This window comes from Phaenicophaeus curvirostris, chromosome 1 (genome assembly GCF_032191515.1).
Source record: "Phaenicophaeus curvirostris isolate KB17595 chromosome 1, BPBGC_Pcur_1.0, whole genome shotgun sequence".
NCBI classification, from domain to species: domain Eukaryota; kingdom Metazoa; phylum Chordata; class Aves; order Cuculiformes; family Cuculidae; genus Phaenicophaeus; species Phaenicophaeus curvirostris.
In genome coordinates, this window is record NC_091392.1 from 169,921,075 (window position 1) to 169,942,714 (window position 21,640).

The 21,640-nt window shown below is 37.0% G+C and overlaps 1 protein-coding gene across 5 annotated transcripts in view; it reads left to right on the forward strand.

Annotated features, from left to right (window-relative positions):
• The window catches only part of PCDH9 (protocadherin 9), a 685,460-nt gene that overhangs the window by 290,394 nt on the left and 373,426 nt on the right, over window positions 1–21,640 (forward strand). For 3 of the 5 annotated variants that reach the window (XM_069880494.1, XM_069880514.1, XM_069880532.1), the window contains exon 3: window positions 4,153–4,218. The exons of the other annotated variants lie outside the window; for them this stretch is intronic. In XM_069880494.1, coding sequence (XP_069736595.1) covers window positions 4,153–4,218 — 66 coding nt within the window. The remainder of the gene's footprint in view (window positions 1–4,152; window positions 4,219–21,640) is intronic. 5 annotated transcript variants of the gene reach the window in all.

Consider the following 21,640-nt stretch of genomic DNA (forward strand, 5'->3'; position numbering starts at 1 on the left):
AGAACCCTATCATTTCTAGATTGTATGCTTATGCCGTACAGGATCTCACAGGCTCTCTAAATGAGCAATTAAATGCTGTGCTCTTCTGTCAGTTCTCTCTTATATGTACACTACTGTACTGCTGAAGTGTAAAAGTGAACAAAGGAAACTATCTTTTCTAGGGCCTAATAATGATCATTCACAAAGATGTCTCATAGTTTTTCTTAGGACACTGTTGTTAGTACTACCTGATTTGAAAGGTTACAGTTCATTTTATTATTTCTATGCAACATCCACTTACACTATTTCAGTGGGGCAAACCTGAGAATTATCATGATATAACGTTGCTACTGTATTACAGAAAAAAATAAAATAAATCCCAGTAAGTTCTTTCAAACATATAAATTTCTTGCTAGGTTTTGGTGTGTTTCATTTTAAAAAAAAACAACTGTGTAATAATTGCCATTGCCCTGAAATGAGTGACCAACTGTCTGCAAATCAAAGTGATTTATTGAGGCATACAAATAAGGATTTTTTTTCCATTTAGGCACTGAAATGTCTGGCATATGTTGCAGCTTTTGTGAGGCTAGATAGTAGAAATGGGCGTTGAAACTCATTCCCTTAGTGAGTGATGAGGCTCTTCAGAAGCCCTTATATTTTGCCCCATTTGTTTCAGGTAGGCCTACCTGTCTAGAAAGTTTATGTACACACATTCAGTTTTGTAATTAACACAGCTTAGCTTCCACAGGTACTATGTGCATGAAAACAACGGTGCAAACTGTTTGAAAATGTCAAAATTAAATATTCAATGTTCAGGTAACTAAGGTCCCTCGCTATCAGGGTTTCACTTGTGAAATTGAGCTAAGCTTTTGAGGATAAGAGAGTACAGCAGTCTTTCTTCCTAAGACAAGGTTATAGTTTCTAGTATCTGTATTTTTAATACATGATCCTAGTGTAAAAGAAAAGGGGAAAAAATTTAGAAGTTTGATTAATGGAAGAAGCTTAGAAAGAGCTAAGTTTGACGACTGATCTCAGAGCTCTTAGGCTGGAAAAAAGTCCCATTAATTTTAGTGGGAGTTTTGACTGCACAAGGACTTTCAAGATCAAGTACTTTCTTGTTCATTAAAGGATAGATGGTAATTAGAAGTAAAGCACGGAAAATATTTTATGTAGTATTGCTTTTGTCAGCTGAAAAAAATCCATATTATTATAGGAGTTTTAGGCTAATCTTTTCTCTTCCTTTCTTGCATAAAATGATGACACAGTAGGTTGTTTTCATTACTCTTAGAGGTCTGTGGTTCTATCTGTTCGTTTTATTGGGAAAAGCAATTGGCAAGTTTTTTCTGTGTTAGCTTCCTTGCTGTTGGATTGCAATCTCATCTATGATGCTGACTTTGTCATTTCCCTCCTCCATCCAAACTGTTCAGCTCAAGATATTCACACAACATTTTGTTTGTAAATGTTGGATGATAAATGAAATAAAATGCCAGTGTGCATTTTGGTTGAAGGATTTTGCCTATGTCAGCTCATGAAATAGAGGAACAGTTGGAAAGAAAAGGATTAAATTGTTCTCAGTTTTACAGAAACAAATCTTGCATGTTTTATGATACCTTAAATTATCTCAACTTTTGAATACCTTTTAGGGAAGCTATATATTCTTAAGACTTCTTGAATCTGGCCTTGAATTTAAACTGTATGGCAGTCATAGGCCATGTCAGGAATCATGAATTTGGGTTATCAACTAATGGGAATACTTTCTACACTGACCTCGGCGACAAGGGATTAATCTCCTGTCAGAACTTCAAAACAGTCTTTTTAATATTTTAAAATATGTTTTGTGTTACTGTTTCCATGCAGCTTTTCTTTTTATCTCACTTCGCCTCCATCAAAACCTTCTTCCCCCAGCCTCTATCTGTAATTTAGTGTAATTTAGGATGATTTATTTGGATGAAGACTGTAGTCCAATTTTAATCCCACTCAGAATTGACGCTGGTTTTAAGACTTAGAGCAAGAGCCACTTTCTTTACAGCTTTCTCCATGTACTTGCTGGCACAGGGGAGCCAAAGAAGGATGGGGAGCCAGAGAAGCTGTTACAAAGCTGTTGCTTCCCTGGTTCTCTTTGCTGGCCCTGAAATGTGTAATGATCTTACAATTTACAAAACCAAGGGGAGGTTTGAAAGACATTTTTCACTTTCAATGTAGCAGTAGTCTGCTTTTTGAGAAAGCAGGTAGAAAAAAGTCTTCCTATTTTATCGTGCCATGCATTTGTCTTTTCAATCTACAGTTGTTATATGAATGAGATTTTATTCCTGCTCATCCCTGTTTTATTTGATTGTCTCCCCAAGCTTTCAATTAGCAAAAGAGATGGCAGAAGTATTCATTATTTGTTTTTATTGAAATTTCTCTTGTGATTCCTTTCTAGTTACTTTCAGGAAACAATACTTATTATTTCTGCAAAGGTGTCTTTCTAACAATGATATTTGTAACTATGGCACACAGTCTGCCTTCAGAAGCTCATCACTATCGAAGTGGATAAAACTGTGCAATATACATTCTAAAAAGAGAGCTTGATCCACAGGGACATTCTCTCTACTTTTTTACCAGTTTTATTCTATTGCCTTTGGGTGAATTGTACTTGAATTGTACCCTTGTAAACAATCATATGTAAAATATCAGAGGAGATACATGCAGATTTCAAAATGAGGCATTCTCAGTAGCTTTTACCTTTCTGTTAAGCTACGCTTATTAATCTCCATGGATTTTTTTAAATGCATTTTGATATAGAGTCTGAGACCAAATAGCATTTCTGCTTCTGTAAAGCATTTTAGGTTTGGTTTTCTTTCAAATGAAATTTTAGATGACAAAGAAGGGACTTCCTGAAGTTAGTTAGAAATGCGACTAGATATCAGAGGAGAATATTTTTGGTAGATAAAAATACTTAAGATGACTTTCTGCTTTCAAGGGGATTTCTTGAAAAACCTTTCAGAGCTGTGATATAATTCTCCAAAACCATAGAACTTGTGTGTGTTATCTGAGGTACCTGTTGGGAGTACTTTGGAAGAGACATGTGTTCTCCATTGTGAGTAAAAGTACTATTTGATGTAAAGTTTTCTGGGGATTTTGCTCACTGTACGATGGTAAAGGAACAGATAAAACATTTTGAGCAGAATACTAATGTCCTTTCTGAATATGGTGCACAGAATGTTTGTTTGCAATTTGAGCATATTACTCTACAGAGAATGGATTTGAAATAATCCGATTTTCCAGAAACATTACTCTTAATGTAATGTTCTCTCTCTGGGAAGCTTTCTTTTCTCAAATAAAATTGAACAGAACCAGGGCCTGATGCTGCATTGATACCTGAGTTTCTGACTGTCTTTCCAAACGCATATGTTTTTCTGGCTTAGACTGTTCAGAATTATTGTGGTACTATTCTGCTTCTGGGTTTGATTACCAATTCAGTTCCTGTAGGAATATACAGCTTTGAAGGTTTTCCAAACTTGATAACCTACTGAATTTTCCCTCCACACTTCTCTTACAGTCACATGCACACAGAGTTGTTATGGCTTGAGTCCTCAGAGGCATGATATTTTGGGGTGTCTGAATATTGTACTCAGGAGAGAACCTGAAGTACATAGCGCTATTTATATTCAGAAGTTAGTAACAGAGCATGAACATCCATTAATGCTCCCACATTAAACACTGCTTTAATTGCAGTTTTAAAGATCTGCTGGTTTTGCTTTTTAGAGTCTCAGGATTGATTAATAATATCTTAATAAAAAGCTTAATAGTGCACTAAGTTTTAAAAAAAAAAAGTTTCTTCTTCTTATGAGACAGCAATTTCAGTTGGTAGTTCACTAAACAGAACAATAAAAACTCATCTGAAAATCTGCTTCCTGGCTGCTGGCATAGTGTTGTACAATCAGCTTTCAGAAACCAAATTGACATTTGATGTTACATATTAAATGTTACCATGCGTATGTTTGGTAACACTAGGCTATGGACTCCGAAGTTTGTGAACCCTCATGAAAAGATATTTATCTATCTACAGTAGAACTTCACTCACATTTTGCTTTCTGTATTACCAATATTGGGCCACTGGGGAGGTGGGTTGTCTGAAGATCTGTAGTAAGAATGACACATATATTTTATTTAAATATTATTGCTTTTTAGGCACTGAATTTTGGAGATATGCCGAAGTACTTGTGGGAGATTTGGGTACCTGACAAACCATGGGTGGTAAGATATCAGATCCACTGAAATAAATAAAACAAACATTTAATTTTATGATAGATATTTTGGGCCCTGCTGTCACTGGGCAAAACTCCTGCAAGGCTTTTAAGAAGTGCATTACTCCAAATTTATGCAAGTGTGTTTCCATTCTTTTCAATATTGCCACACTGGTGTGAAGTTGAAGTAATGCCTGTGGAGAACTAGAACTGTGCTATAGCATCTGACTGGGAGAAGATAGATTTGTTTAGCTGAAGGTTATAATAAGGCCTTTTCTCTTATCTTTACTCAGACAAACAAAAAGTTAACTATTACCCATCAGAAGAACTCATAATTCACGGCTGGGCCTGCTGAATAGTACCTTTCTCCAGACATCCTCTCGTTAGTCTTGTTTAACACTTGCTTTGGACCCCAATAAACCAAAAATAATAACAATCTCCCTTTGACCACCACATGGACTTCATGATTCTGGCAGATGCTATCTGTTCTCTACTTTCAGAGGCAGCAATCAGAGGACAACTAGGGTTCAATGCTTTGATCTTTAAAGCTCTGCAGTAAGGAGCATCCATGGTCTATTTAGATGCAGTTTCTTCTCTGTGCAGAACTACAATCTAGCCCATTGGTTTCCTTGATGAGTTCTTTCTGTGAAATAAAGGATTGTAGTGTCTGTCTACTGTCTGTATTTCTTAAAGAGAGACTCTCTAAAATTAATGCCAGAAAATTCTGTGTGGAAGTTCAGAACTTCAAATTGTATAAAGATTAAAAGTAATAGATGCAATTTGAATTTAGTTGCATCTTATGATACATTTAATTACATTTGTTCAGCTATGCAAACTTCAAGATTACAGTAAAAAGTAAGCAATCTGTAAGCACTTGCTTTAAGCTACATCTGAAAAAAAATTCCTGGAAACTGGAGTTTCGAATGTCAGACATTAAATTTAAAAGTATATTTTCTAGCTGCTACTGGATACTTGACTCTTTAGCCTTAATAGTAGGCTATTTTATTCACAATATGGACATTCAGGAGATAAGGTGATTGCTTTCATTTTATAAAGTACAAAATTCTGAATAAACTTTGTTGAATCTCTATTAGTATACTATAAAATGGATATAGACACATAAATCTAGATATCTATCTTATCTATGTCCTTTTTAATGATAGAAGATGCTGTGGTTATATATTAATTTAGTATCACATGAATTTTGAAGGAATTTTTGAATGAAAATAAGCCGTCATACACAGTTAGGACAAAATAATTTTAAATAAACACAATAATAAGTGGGATACATCTCTATATACCAGAAATTTAAGTGCCAATGCTGTATATAAACTCTCACTAAGGCAATGGAGAATGGTTAGATGACACTGATATGGATTCAGGAAGCAGAGTACCGTATAAGACTGAACATGCACTTAAGCTCTTAGGTCTATTTTGCGATGTCCTTTTTTTGATTGACTACTATCATGTAGTGTTTTAGCAGAAGCCATCACTTCTAATATATTATTTCGTTGGATGTAAATTACAAAATAAGGAGACTTGTTGTGCTGCTTTATTTAAAGCTCGAAGAAAAATATATATGTAATGTTTCATGGTGGAATCCACTTCTTTGAGTGACAGTATATTGTTCTATATATTACATGGTACAAACTGGTCTTTCAAGAGTTACAGAAGTAAGGGAAATAATTTTCATTGAACTTGGATGTTAATTTTTAGAAAGAAAGTTCTGAGTCACTAAATGGGAAAAAAGCTCTGAGCTTTTAAGCTAATTTCTGGAAAATTTTATGGAAGTCTCTCAGCCTTTCTCTAAGAATTGTTTCTCTTTATCAGACAAATCTTTTCAGCTGTGCTGGTTTTGGATGGAATAGAGCTAATTATCTTCATAGTAGCTCGTATGAGGCTATGGTTTGGATTTTCTGCTGAAAAGAGCGGTAATATAGGCATGCTTTCATTATTTCTAAGCAGTGTTTACACGGAGTCAAGACCTTTTCACGCCATCTTTATCTCAACCGACAGGTTTTCTCTTGTCTGCTCTTCTGGGCAGGAGTGAGCCAGCAGCTGTGTGGTGCTTAGTTGCCAGCTGAAGTTAAACCTCATGAGTTAGGCTCATAACTTTGAGAAAGATAAACAGATTGGTAAAGTATTGCCCATGCCTGTACTAAGTTTAAAATTTCTGAAAACTTAATCTCTTACTCTACCAGTTGACATTGGGCATGGAAAACTTTGGGGTTTTGTATCTAGCTGACCACAGCAACCTGGCTAACCAGTTTGTTTAAAGCTTCATTTCCTCCCATGTGAATGCTAGGCTTTGAAAAAATCCTCCAACCCTCTACTTATGGAGAACATTTTAAGTATTTAAATTTATTTTTATCATTTTAATAGTGATAGATTTTCACAGTCTAAGCAATAACTAAGTAATGATGATGGTTTGTTGATTGAATGAGGACTGCTTATTTTTCAATACATTATTGACTATGAATAAAGATGTATTATATTCTTGCTTTTTAAAAAACCAGTTAAATTACCTTTGAGTACTTTGCTCTTCTAAATAGCAATTACACAGCACTTTATAAAGGATTCTTGGCAGAGTAAATCTCCATTAACATTGCATGTAATAGCATCTAAACACCCCTTTCAAAACAAGTTTCAGACCTAATGGATTTTCTCTTTCTTGAAGTTAAATTTTAGTCATTGCCTTTTATACTGGTAGTATCTGGAACTAAAGATTAGATGTAGAGGTTCTTAGGTAAGTGTCTGGTGTTCCAGATTAAGCAACAGTTCAGGCAGCATGATTCTGAAGGTGGAACTGGGCTGGGGTGGATGCAGGAATGGCAACACAGCACTTGGTGATGAATAATCTAAAATGTACTTAGCATGTAGGAGGGATGGTAGTACATAGATAGCAATTTGTCTTGTAAGAAATCTATTCTCAACATGTACCCATGCATACACACACACACAGAGAGAGCATCAGTCAAAGCTGCATTTCCTCCAGTCTAGTTTGAACCAGCGTGCAGGGGACGAGGACGCTCACTGTAAATGTACAAGATCTCTGGTTTCTTGTTGGAAGCCAGACACTTGTATGCATGGTTCAGGCTAAGCTTTCAGTGTGATGCTGGCTGCCTGCGGATGCATGCAATCCTAAGGATTCATTGCTTTATAAATCATATTCCTGGTTTAAGCCACTGCAAGGCAAGCTAGTGAGCCATGTGGCCTCAGTAGTCACATAGCTACAAGACAATCTGCTTGATATCAACCATATGCAAGGCCAACTAGCAGTTGTCACTGAGGTTTCTATCACTCTTTGTTTCCCCCAATCTGAATGTGTTATGGAAGTGTGACATCAGCAACAATTATATGATGGAATTCAGCTAGTGTAGCTTTTTTTTCAATTTCATACCAGGTTAATTTATTATTTACGTATGGGTAGATACAGTCATGGTCCCATTTATCTCAGGAATGCTTTTGGGTAGACTCTCTCTCTGTTCCTTTAGGATGGAAACATCCCCTCCCAACTCAACATACACAAATCCACAAATCTTGATGTCTGCATGTATAAAAGGAGAAAAACTGCTTGGAATAACCACAAGCAAGAGGAAGGGATGCACTTGTGAAGGATATATTACAAGCTTGAAGCTTATTACTAAGCTTATCCCGAAGTAACTAAATCTTTCTTCAAGAGAGAGAAGAGAGACAGAGCTGTGGGAAATGGGCTAAGGTTAAAGGAACAAATCTAAGTCTACTCCAATATCTCATTTGAGTATGTTCCATATAAATTACTTGGTTTCCAAATAGTAGATCATTCAGGAATCTTTTTTTTTTTTTTTTTTTTGTCAAGAAAAAGGGCATAGCTTTCTTTCTACTGTTTGAGCTAGGTGATAATAATTTCTTGACTCAGAATTCTGAGGAAAAGAATGTTCTATACATTTTATTTCTTTAGAATCTATGTGTGTAGGTATTGTTATTAACTCTGGCAAAGCTTTCACAATTATATTTTACTCTGATCTTAACTCTTTGTGGCTACTAGCTGGTAAAAGAAGTCTCTTAACTTGCATGTAATCCAGGGATATTGAACAAGCACCAATGTTCTTTATAATTACATTTTATTCTGACTTTATTTTCAAAACTAAACTGCTTTTTAGTTTGGAATTGTCATTAAGATTACTTGTGAAACAACTATTTCAAATTAAACAAAATAAATGCTTGTCAATGAGGTAGTACTCTTCTGTCTCAAATATCTTTGCCGTGAAACTGAGCAACTTCAGATTTATATAAAATATATAAGTTTACATGTATATCTTAACTTCATTTCTGCCTAATTAGTAGTATGCAATGTACCATTCTTATTTTTTATTCAACCCCTTGGTGCCTGCGCCTCCCCTTAGGGATCCCAGCTGTTTTCCTCTCCTGCTGTAATTGAAATCAAACTTGTTCCAGCCTGTAATTGATAGTGAATCTAGCCATCTAATGTTTTCTATGAGACAGATGCGCAGCAGAAGCACATTAAGTGGCATATGGAAAACCAAGTGCCCTACTGGGGTGAACATAGATCTGTTCTTGTTTTGTTTTACTATATTCCAACATTTTCATCAACTAGTTCACTTATATTTTAGTTAGTTGAGAGTGTGATATGTGTAGAGAACATGAAGTATCTGTGATTTATTAACTGAAATGGTTAGGCCAAGTCTCTCTGTCATGAAGAATTGTGCCTCCAAACTGCTCTTGCTTATTGTCCTCTTTGCCTGCTCTTTTCTTTTTTGTTGTTAAGGAAAAGTATTCTAGTGTCTGTCTAAGCATTGTTATGACAGGTCTAATGGCTCATATGAGAATGTAAATCTAGATGTTCTCTCTCACCCTTCTTTTGGCATCTAGTGTGAATCATAATCTTGTATAAAGAGTGCATCTTTTTGTCTCTGGGTGAAGACATTTGCTAGCAATCTGCCACTAGAAGCAGGATGCTGCTGTCAGTGCCTCAATATATTCATGTGTTTTTTTCCTCTCTTAAAACATAACATGCTTTCATTCTTAGTAAATAAAATAATAAGACATTCCTTTACCCTATATTTCTCTGCCTCTGTCTTTGTCTGTAGCATATAAGAGAAAAGAGCATCAATCATGAAGTTTTATATTTAAGTAATATTTTAAAATATTTGGGATTTTTTTGGTTTTTTGAGGGTTTTTGTCCCTCTCTGTGTTGGGGATCTATGCTAGTTCCTACACTAGAAGGGTTATATTGTTTTAATAGCATTCTTCTACCTCATGGAAGTAATTATAATTAAAAATAAAATAAAAAAATAGAACTAAAGAGAAGTTGTACGTTAATAACAATTTTGTTGGCTACTGGATTTCTTTAGATATTTTTGAGGCATATTTTCTTAGCAGAAATAATGTTACAGTTCCCTGTGTGGATCTCCTCATATCTGCTTTAGAAAGAAGCCTCATGTGTTCCTTCCAACGCTGCTCCTAACAAAGTGTTATCAGTACATCTGAGTCAGGCAGACTAAGGTTTTGAGCTCGTTGCATTTGCAGCTAAGATTGAAGATCTAGCTTAAGTCAAAAATCATGCTTATTCTATACTGTTCCTGACTCTCAGTATGACTGGACTGTGTAAAGTTCAGCAGGATTCCTTCTGGGGTAACAAAGTTCCTTTAGGTATATCAAAATAAATATTAGCTTTTTGTGAATACTTATAAAGAGATTTGGAGGAAAGCTAGTTATTCTGTAACTCCTCAGATTACACCTTGCTTCTTAGGGACTTAAGGGAAAATAGAGGTGAGATTAACTTCTTTACACTGTCCACAATCACAGTGGAGATTATTTTCATTAAATATTTATCCACCATGGAGGAGGAAAAGAGCTGAGTAATCAAGCAGTTGGTGTTAATTTAAATGTCACAACCACAATTAGAAAAAAACATCCTTGCAAATCGAATTTTATTGTGGTTTCCCAATCTGTGTGGTGTAAATACCCTTCACTCAAGGATTTTCAGTATGCAGGAAGAGGGGTGAGTAAAATTTGGGTTTGACTCAAGTTGTCTGAACCTTGTGCTCTTTCTCAGAATTCCGTAAACCTCCTGTGACTCAGAAACTCCTTTATAGGATATACTGGGTTAATTTGGAGTTGTCAGTTGTTTACTGCAAATAGTTGCCTCCAACTTGGTCACCCTTTACCCTGAAAGAATTATTTTAAACCACTTGCTGTACTTTCTGTGTGAACATAATGCAATCAATATCGGTGGCAGCAGAGGGAGATGTTGGTGTGAGTTTTTTTGTTGATAGTGGTTATTGTTGGTTGTTTTTTTTTAATGTCTTCTATTTGTTTGTTTGAGAGATGAAGCTTGTATACAAAGTAATGTAGGTTTTTTATTCTATTACAATATCAACAAGTTTTATACAGTGTCGAATTATGTCATTTCTAATAGCAACATCAGAACACTTTAATTAGTTAATAATAGTTCTAATATTATCGTAGAATCAGAATCATAGAATACTTCGGGTTGGACAGGACCTGAAAGATCACTGTGTTTCAATCCCTATGCCGTGGGCAGGGACACCCCACTAGATAAGGTTACCCAAAGCCCCATCCAATCTGGCCTTAAACACCTCCAGGGATGGGGCATCCAAACTTCCCTTGGTAACTTCTTCTAGTGTCTCACCATTCTCATGGTGAAGAAATTCTTCCTAATGTCTATTCTAAATCCTTACATATTCTTCATCATTACATATTAAAATATGTAATGTTCAAACAGATTAACTTTGATGTATGAATAGCTATTCTGTGCATTATACAGAAAGAAATATTTATTATCCACTGAAATGCTACATCAGAATAAAAAGTGCTAAACAAGTGCAGATGTGTGGTTATTCTTAATAATATGCTATATGCATGGAATACTATTCTCTTACTTGGAGTAATCTAAGTTTGAAGGACCTTCAGAGATCATCTGATTTTATGTCCACCCAAAGAGAGCTGATTTTGATCAGGTTCTTCAAAGACTTGCCCAGTCAAGGTGTTAATATCTTATAGGCCATCTCCAAGACTTGCCATTGCCTTGTTGGGTAATCTGTATCAGCACTAGATCATTTTTATTATTTTTTTTCCATCATAACAAATTTGAATCACCTTGTTGCAACTTTTCTCTGCTGTTTCTCACCCTATCTGTGTGCACCTGCCAAAAGAGTCTGTCCTTGTATTCTCAAGCCCTCACATTAAGTGTCATATTAAGCACAGTAAGGTTTCTCCTTAACTTCTGCATCTTGAGGGTAAGCAGATGCAGCTCTAAGAGGCCCTCTTTGTATTTTCCAGGCCCCTGACCAACTTGGTGAACCCTTGCTGGGTTTACTCCAGTGTTTTCCCGGTAATGGTGAGGTCACAACTGGACACATCGTTCCCCATACAGTTTCATGAATACTGAATAGAAAGGAAGAATTGCCTCCCTGAGCCTTGAGGCTATATTTTTACTGATGTGGTATACTGTACGTTTGGTCCTTTTTGTTCAAGGAGACACTGCTGACTTGATCAAACTGTCTGTATCAGACACTCATCTCTGCACCCACTCTGATTTTCGCCCACCAGCTCTGGACTGGTTTGTCATCTGCTGTAGTACAAAGCTCCATGAATTCAAGTTATCCTTATCCATAGAGTGAAACCTCTTGTCCTCACTTGTCCTGAGGAGCTTATATTGGTTACCTGTGGTTTGTTTTCCACACTGCAGGTTTTTGTGTAAAGGCACTTAGGATTAGCACTACGGCTTTGCTGTAATCACAGAAGATGTTCCTCATGTGTTATGCTTGCTCTTGAGCACTACTTTGCTTTCTCTTGTCCCTCCTCTAAGTCTCAGATTTTTGTCCATCACTTCCAGGTGTTTAGAGCCCATCTAACTAGATTAGCAAGCCTCTCTGAAAGGCTGAGTCTTGCCCCACTTTATTAAATATACCATGACACAGAAATATTTTGAGAGATATATATGTTTAATGTGTACGTGCACATGTGCATATATTTAGTTTCTGCCTGTGCATAAATACTGTGTGCAAATTTATGAAGAGACCAGACACTTTCTGTATATTGTTATGCATTTGTTCACAGCAAGACAAAAAGAAGAATTTAAAACCTTCTTAAAGTACTGAGTAATTACCTTTTTGTTTTGGAGTATTGTCTTCAGCTTTTTATCTCCTACGTGCTTTACTGGCAATCTTATCTTTCAGTCTGATTTTTCAGATGGCACAATGTGGTTTTGTTTTTTTGAACATCATTGAAGTGTGAAGCACAAAGCCTGGCCAATTTGATGGTGATGGTTTATTGTTCTCTGTAAAGAAGCTGTTGAAATATTTTGGAAAGGCTGTCCTGTATAGTGATTCAAAACACAGGTGTTAAAGAGATACAACAGCTTTTATGTTATTTTCTTCCAGAACTATAATCATACATAAAATAAATTTAGAAGATCATCAGTATATAGTATTACACATTTGAACCATTGTGCTGAATTGTACTATCAAATAATACACTTTTAAATACACCCACAGATTTATTTTGTTGAAAAACTACTTTCCTTTTGGAAGAAATAATTTTGATGTGACTGAGTAGTTTGAAGATGATATATGTACTGTTTAACATCACTAAGATGCCAGTCTTTTTGGGAAGAAGGATACGACAGATTTTATCTGTGTGGTATTGTTTGATGGTGTATTTCTATGAGAAGTCTCTTCTACATTCCTGTTTGCATACCACTGTTTATTATTTTGTTTTCTTGTACCAATTGCACATTGTAGGTGGGAGAAGCAAGGAAGCATCCATGAGAACAGTACTTTGAAAGTTTTTTCATCCCTATTAAAATAAATTTACTTTCCTTACTAGAAGGAAATGCTTTCCGTTGCGTTTTTCCATTAGAGGAGGAGAGAATTAAAAAGAAAGTTTTGTTCCATATTTCAAAATTTTTTATGATCTAGTGTTAAATGCAGCAGTGGAGTAAGCTCAAAAAGGTTACAGGTGTGATTCACAATAATATTCATTTTACTCTCTTTTTTAGGGTGATGTGTACTTCCTTTGATTGAAGATTATGGTGTCACAAAAAGAATTTTTTTTCTGTTATGTTTCCCTGAAGTGTTGTTTCTTAGTTATCCTCTTTTATATGCTACTAAGTGAGTAGCTGGCTGTGTTAGACAGCATGTGGCAAACTTCATAGTATCTCAAAGCAGACCCCATGTTTAGACTACTGAGTGGAGTTTTCACTGCCTGTTACTGAAACTTAAACACCTGTATTGTGGATGCCTTACTTTGGGTTTCTGAGCCTAGAGTTGAAACATGGCCTTCAGGTTCATCCTGGGGATTTTTGTTTTGTTTTGGGTTGATTTTTCTTGGTTTGTTCTTTTGGTTTGTTTGTTGTTGTGGTTTTGTTTTTTGTTTTTAGTTTTTTTTCTAAATCATATCCAGTGAATTTATTGAACTCTCCTTATAGACACTGAAATCGTGTATGAATGCCTAAAATTTTTGACCATTTTTTTGGCCATATGACATCAGATTATGATCTCAGCAATCCCTGTAAAAAAACAGCTCACATGTTTGTCACCAAGGGCAGAATTTGATAAGCTTTCAAATGCAGAAATTGAATAAGGACATAAAATGTCAGTATAGGCTAGCAAGAATCTCTTGTGGGGATAAACAAAACTGATACATAAAGCGTAATTCAGCAATGTCTTAGAGACTGAAGAAGCATAGATGAGCATACCTTTATCCTGATTAGAGCCAGTGGAATCTGCCATTGACCTTCATAATGCCTCTGGATTTTACCCACTCTAATTGACTGATATGGAAGTAGGCCAAATATGTACTGGTGAATCCCCTTATCTGTAGCAATTTAGTCTGTTCTTGGTAAAAGCTTTGTTACTATTACCTCCTTCAGAATGAGATATGCAGACATTACTAAATAGCTTTAATAAGTTTTACTCATTTGTGACTTACCTGATTTGAGCAGGGTAGGATCAAACACTTGTAGTGAATTTAGTAGCCTCTGAGGATCCAAAATATGAATAAGAAAGAGGTTTCAATTTTTAGCATGCATGATGTATAAGATTAATTGTTTCTGGTTTAGGATTAATGGGACTTCATTGACAGAAAGAGCACATAACCAGTCAGTGATCTTCATAGGAAAGTAATGGAAAGTATTTTATTCTGAAATATTTCAACAGTGCTCATTCTTTTAAATCAATTTCTGGTTTAATACAGTGCAGTTTTGAGCTGTCATATTTCTTATATATTGCAGCACTGTAAAACCCTCACAGCCTGGACCTTCCTTTAGCACCCATGGAAGATTTGGGTATATATGCTTGAGTACATGAATATAGCAATCAAGAAATAGCACGAAGTGAAATGGCTGTTACTACACGTTTTCAGCATGACAATTTACTGCAGATCACAGGGATTTATTACAAAAGGGGGGTTGGGTGGTGGCTGTTGGTTCCTCTCCTCTCCTCTCCTCTCCTCTCCTCTCCTCTCCTCTCCTCTCCTCTCCTCTCCTCTCCTCTCCTCTCCTCTCCTCTCCTCTCCTCTCCTCTCCTCTCTCTCCTCTCCTCTCCTCTCCTCTCCTCTCCTCTCCTCTCCTCTCCTCTCCTCTCCTCTCCTCTCCTCTCCTCTCCTCTCCTCTCCTCTCCTCTCCTCTCCTCTCCTCTCTCTCCTCTCCTCTCCTCTCCTCTCCTCTCCTCTCCTCTCCTCTCCTCTCCTCTCCTCTCCTCTCCTCTCCTCTCCTCTCCTCTCCTCTCCTCTCCTCTCCTCTCCTCTCCTCTCCTCTCTCCTCTCCTCTCCTCTCCTCTCCTCTCCTCTCCTCTCCTCTCCTCTCCTCTCCTCTCCTCTCCTCTCCTCTCCTCTCCTCTCCTCTCCTCTCCTCTCCTCTCCTCTCCTCTCCTCTCCTCTCCTCTCCTCTCCTCTCCTCTCCTCTCCTCTCCTCTCCTCTCCTCTCCTCTCCTCTCCTCTCCTCTCCTCTCCCTCTCCTCTCCTCCTCCTTCAGATGATCTCTACTGTGCTTTTTTTATTATTCCATTCCATTATCAGAAACAGTAAATCCATTAATAACTACCATTCATTCACCAAATGCTTCCTTAACATGTAGTGAAATAAATCATGACATTTTTCTTCATACTCTTTCTGTTTCACCTCCTCCAGCCCCCCCAAAAAACTGACCTCTACCAGCTTTTGTTAGGTTCAGAATCAGAGGCTTTACAAAGATGAAAGCTGCCAGGTATATTTGCTAGCAATTCATTTGTACACTTTTCAATTTACAGAACCAGCCCTCAGTCTCAGTTTTTAATTTAGTGCTTTAGCTGAAATCCTATTTGGGGAAATCAATGAGAGGTAACCAAAGCTAAGCAGCCGCATTGGTTAGAAGTCGACAGCTTTGATTGCATGCCAAAGTGACATCTATGTTCAGTTTTTTCTGTTTTACTTGTTCTTCATTCTTCAGCCTTATGCTGTATCACATGACATTGCACTATCAAGCTTTGATACTGGGATGGGAGAATTAGTATGCTTAACAGAGCACGGCTTGTTAACTTATACAATAATTGTACAAAGTCAGAAATATCAAATGAACAAAATATGTACAGCAAAAAGAGATATTTAATACAGAATTTCTGACAAGGTTCCTGCTGCAGTGCCTGTTGCTCTGGCACCCGTCACTGCTGCTGATTTAAATCAAGCTGGTGATTAAATCATATGATTGGTGGAAGATAAAAGCAAAAAATGAACTTATACAAATATAAAATATTATGCACAGAGAAATACTTCTTTCATAGTCACTGGATAAAAAATTCATGTTGGCCATTTAATGTTTTCCACAAAATTTCTCTGCCTTTTTTTTTGTTTAAAAAAAAAAATGTTCTTGATATGGCAGTTAATCTGAACGCTAGCAATTAAACTGAGATGATGTAACATAATGTAAATTACCCTTTCCCATCTCTCTAATAGACTAAGTGGGGGAAAAGAAACAAAACAAAAGACAGTTCTCAGCTGTAGTGTTATCTACATATAGCCATGTGTATAAGTTATTAGTATAGATATTGTTACTCATATAAAAGTTATTATGAAGAGACCATTTAAGCAAGTGAGCAAAGCATCACAGGAAGTCACCAAAAGACCCGATAATAGAACCCAGGTTTTCTGTGAGCCTTACAGTTTCTATATGCATTTTACCATGCAAATCCAACCTTAGGATGTCCATGGTACCAAAAAAATAGGCAGGTTGAACAACACATAACAGAACTGCTTTTGACTGTAATACAGTGAAAGAAACTAAAGGCTAGAGTGATGAAAATTAGAGTTCGTGATGCTGGGAGAAAGTGGGAGTGATAGGTGCCTGCTTGTAGCAAACATCCTTCACTACTTGCGTGAAGGCCCCTGTCACGCACTGCACAATATTGATTACAATCAGTGTGGGTTACAAAATGTGGCTCTGTGTCAAAGGCAAACACCTTTTGATAATGCTGCTTCATTATAGGTATGACTAACATTGAAGGCTCTTCCAGGGAATTTCTTATGTCATGCTTTTACTTCATTCCAGTTGGCTGCATCTTTTCTGCTGGAAGTAGGTCTGAAAGAAGAGTAGGTGTTTGATCTTGCAGTGATTAAAGGCAATGCAAAATTGGTTTTGAGTTTAACGGCATGAATTCAGTCTATAGAGAGAAGCCATTTAAGCCCTTCCAGTACATTTAGAGTATTTCCAGTGTGAAATGGGAATTCAGAACATGAAAACTCACATTTTTTAGTCTAAATGTCCTTTTTGCTAGGCATTCATTAAGCAACTGGAGATTTCTTTGAAATGCTATTATTCACTGTAAGTTTGGAGTTTAATGGAATAAAAAAAACCAGGAAGAGTAAATGAGATCTTTCTCTATTTCTTACTGTATTTTAAATAATACCTCAATATTAATCCCAAAACGTAGGGCCATAGTGTGTTTTTCCAATGGAGACCTATAAACTGCTACTGACACACTGTTTCAAAAGAAGTAAGCAAAGGATAACTAAAAAAACCCTAAGAGGGTTTTTTTACCCTAATTTAATTATATTGATATTGAAATTATTCATCATTGTCATTGATTGTCTTTTCCTGATTGGTGTCAAAGGAAGTAATGACTAAATTAAGTACAGTACTAACAAGAATTGTTTCTTCCCTAAACTTCCTTTGGGCTGTCCTTTTCAGCTAGCTGCCATTATTAATTTTTTAAAAAATAACCTAGTAATTTTAAGTTATCTTTCCACCTTTTTTTTTTTTTAATAAAATCAGAGTGTGCATTCCTCTAAGCAGAGAAGTGTTCCTGTTTATCAAAGTAATAAGTGCCTGGCATGAGACTTTGGCTTTTATCTAGGGTTGGAAGTACAACTATAGAAGCAGTGAGAAAGCAAACTGGTGTTTAAAGTGGTTAGCATCTAAGATGTAGAAGGCAATTCAAAGGTAAAACAAAACAAATTACATTATAGCTTTAATGCTGGAAAGTCTGTAAGCACCTAAAGTTTTTCAGATGAAGTTCATGTATCTAAAAATGTGGCAATGTGGATGCACAGAGGCAGCATCCAAATAGGCTAAACTAAATATTTTTCTGTCAGACCTGTGAATTTCAAATATATTTAGGAACAAAGCAGTCACTCATGTGAGTGATCCCTGTGAGAAGATGTATTATCCAGCAAGCAGATTTTAGGAATGCATAGCATGTGCTGATCATGCTGAATACAGTATGAAGCACCAGCCATCACCATTTTTACTTGGATATGGATGAAGGCAAAGCCAACCTGCAATACAGAACTCCAGCCCAGAGGAGAGGAGAGGAAATAAACTTTTTTTTTTTAAACTAATGCATAGAATTTAAAGGAGAAGTGAATTAATTTGTAAACTGTAGTCTCACAGAGATGTTTAGCTCAAGATTGCAGGTTTCATCTAGTCTGGGAAAAGTCCCAGCACACCGATGCAAATTCCATTTCAAGAAGCTCAATGTATTAGAGAATCTTCATGAAGTCTGCCTCGAGATACAGTAGCTAGACACCTAATGCCCTTTACTTGTCTTTCAGAGATCTGTCGTATAAATTTAGAAACAAATTTCTCATTTCTCAGGTTATAAATTTCTTCTGTAATGCTACTTAAAAGATGAAGAAAAATGGGATTAGGAAGATTATGAGCAGAGCAAAATAAAAAAAAAAAAGAGAGATGAACATGTATTGCTTTTGTATTATTACCCTAAGATCTCTGCAATGATCATAACCCCTCTCCAAGTATTTAATTCTTATGATATAGGTAACACTGATTTTGAATAAGTTTGATAAGTTGAAATAAAGACCTTATAATTCTCAAGATAGGTTTATAATTCTGTTGCAGTGACTAGACTGAGATTTGCAACTCATTGAAAATCACAACGTACGTGATCCTGCCCCAATCCTGCAGCATTTGGAGGATCTGAAATCACTCTCTGCAGATTATGTTCATCTTCTATTAGGTCAATAGCAATTTTTCACATCTTGTGTAATGAGACTTAGGGTGCACACCTTCAGTTCTGCATGTATTTTGTAATATTGTGCTATCATGTGGTACTTTATGCGTCTACCCCTTGGAACCAGCTGCTTCCTTATTATATTTATAATGGTCATGCTGTGTAATCCGCAAAGATTCTATTGTCTTTGCTTCTGTGGAGAAAATACATATTAGTTTATTTTGAAACAAAAATACAGCTCAGCACCCCACATAAGAGGCATTTTGAATTGCAAATGTGAACGTTAGGTTTGCAAACAGTGGCAGGATATTTAAAAAAATGGACTGTTGCCTGGGCTCTCTGAAACAAATTATTGAACTTCAGAATGCTAGCATGGAATCCATGGAAGCCTTACCATGATTTTTGTAAAATATCAAATCATGCCTGAAGAAAGATGGGCAGCTGTAACTCATAAGCACAGTGGGAACAGATGAATTGCAAGGTCAAATTTCATTATGGAGTACAGGAATAAGACTGATGCTTATTTAATTTTCAACTCCACCTGTAGATTAAAAAATAATGAAATTAGGTTTTCAAGTTTATGCATGAGTATCCATAGAATGGAAGGGCCTTCTCAGAACTCAGGGTTTTTTTCTCATTATTTGTAAATATAGAATTTTTTGTGACTATATCAATGAGTATGACTTAGAAGAGTAAAATATCTAGGAACACTGAACATCTGTGATATTGAAGGGCTGAGTCCAATGGGATGAGGTTTAACAACGCCAAGTGCTGGGTCCTGCACTTGGGGCACAACAACCCTATGCAGTGCTACAGACTAGGAGAAGTCTGGCTAGAAAGCTGCCTGGAGGAGAGGGACCTGGGGGTGTTGGTTGACAGCCGACTGAACATGAGCCAGCAGTGTGCCCAGGTGGCCAAGAAGGCCAAGGGCATCTTGGCTTGTATCAGAAACGGTGTGACCAGCAGGTCCAGGGAGGTTATTCTCCCTCTGTACTCAGCACTGGTGAGACCGCTCCTCGAATCCTGTGTTCAGTTCTGGGCCCCTCACCACAAGAAGGATGTTGAGGCTCTGGAACGAGTTCAGAGAAGAGCAATGAAGCTGGTGAGGGGGCTGGAGAACAGGCCTTATAAGGAATGGCTAAGAGAGCTGGGGTTGTTTAACCTTGGGAAGGGGAGGCTGAGGAGAGACCTCATTGCCCTCTATAACTACCTGAAAGGAGGTTGTAGAGAGGAGGGTGCTGGCCTCTTCTCCCAAGTGACAGGGGACAGGACAAGAGGGAATGGCCTCACGTTCCCCCAGGGGATGTTTAGGCTGGACATTAGGAAAAAATTTTTCACAGAAAGGGTCATTGGGCACTGGAACAGGCTGCCCAGGGAGGTGGTTGATTCACCTTCCCTGGAGGTGTTTAAGGCATGAGTGGACGAGGTGCTAAGGGGCATGGTTTAGTGTTTGATAGGAATGGTTGGACTTGACGATCTGGTGGGTCTCTTCCAACCTGGTTGTTCTATGATTCTATGAAATTCATGATCAGTTTTCATGCAATTTTCCATATGCAAAATTTAAACTCATACATTGGTTGTACAGAATAAATTTACAACTTCTGTATCAACCTGCTCTCTCTTGAAAAACAAAACCTGTAAATATTATAAGACCTGCACAAGGAATGTCACACCAAAAAAAGGTGTTATATTTAACCATTAAACATAAGGGTAGATAAATAGCTAATTAATCATCAGCTAATACTTTTGGAAGGTTAGATTAAATAAACTGACCACCATTTGGATCTCAGAAAAAAGTGCTGTTTTGTTTGACAATTGAATTAATTCAGGTACTCAGTTTCTTCCTTCATCCTTCAGATCCTATTTCAAGGGTGCTGAATCTGATGCTTGATCCACCTGTTTGGCATGGGATCAGGATGAGAAGTAAGATTCAAGGACAGCTTTTCCATTCACTTGATCTATCCGCTGATCTAGAACCAGATGCAATCAAAGGAATTGCTTTTCACTTGGGGATGCCTGAGCATGGAAGGAGGTTGCTTGTCATTTTCAGAATAACTGTTCTGGTCTGTCAGGCTAATTTCCCATACAGTACATTTTGAAAATCAAGAATGGACTTCCTCTTTCCTGCCTTTGTCTACTTTTGTTTGCCTAAGCTAGTTATCGCAGGCTTTCTCTACAGTGAGTGCAAATTTCTCAGATAGTTTTTCTTCTTCAGTAAGTTCTCAAACATAACTGAAGTGAGGTTGTCTAGGAGTGTACTCATTTCCATTACAAAGTCTAGCTTTTGAATGTCTAAGATCATAAACTTAAACTCATAGATGGTAAAAGTAATATAGCTGATTTTAATCCAGACTTGCTGACATTGTTGCTAACAAATAAGAGCTAGGTATAGAAGTAGCAGAAAAAAAAAACCAAACAAGTCAAATTCTAGACTCTAAACATATTTTTTAAAAAAGCAAATATATGACTTGGCAAGAAGAGATCTTAAGAGGATCTGTAGTGCAACCCTCATGCAGTGAGCAGAGATATCTTCTAGATCAGGTTGCCCAAAGCCCCATGCAACCAGACTTTGAATGTTGCCAGGGATGGGGCATCTACCACCTCTCTGAGCAACCTGCTCCAGTATTTCACTATCCTCATCCTAAAAAAAATATTCTTCCTTACATCTAGTCTAAATCTATGCTCTTTTACTTTAAAAACATTAGCCTTTGTTCTGTCCCTACAGCTCCTACTAAAAAGTTTTGTCCCATCATTCTTATAAGACTCTTTTAAATAGCCTTTCCAGGCTGAATAATTCCGGCTGTCTCAGCTCTTCCTCATAAGAGAGGTGCTCTATCCAGTTGATCATTTTTGTGGCCCTCCTCTGGATGTGCTTCAACAGGTCCATGTCTTTCTTGTACTGAGGACTCCATAGCTGGACGCAGTACTCCAGGTGAGGTCTCATCAGAGAGGAGTAGAGCAGCAGAA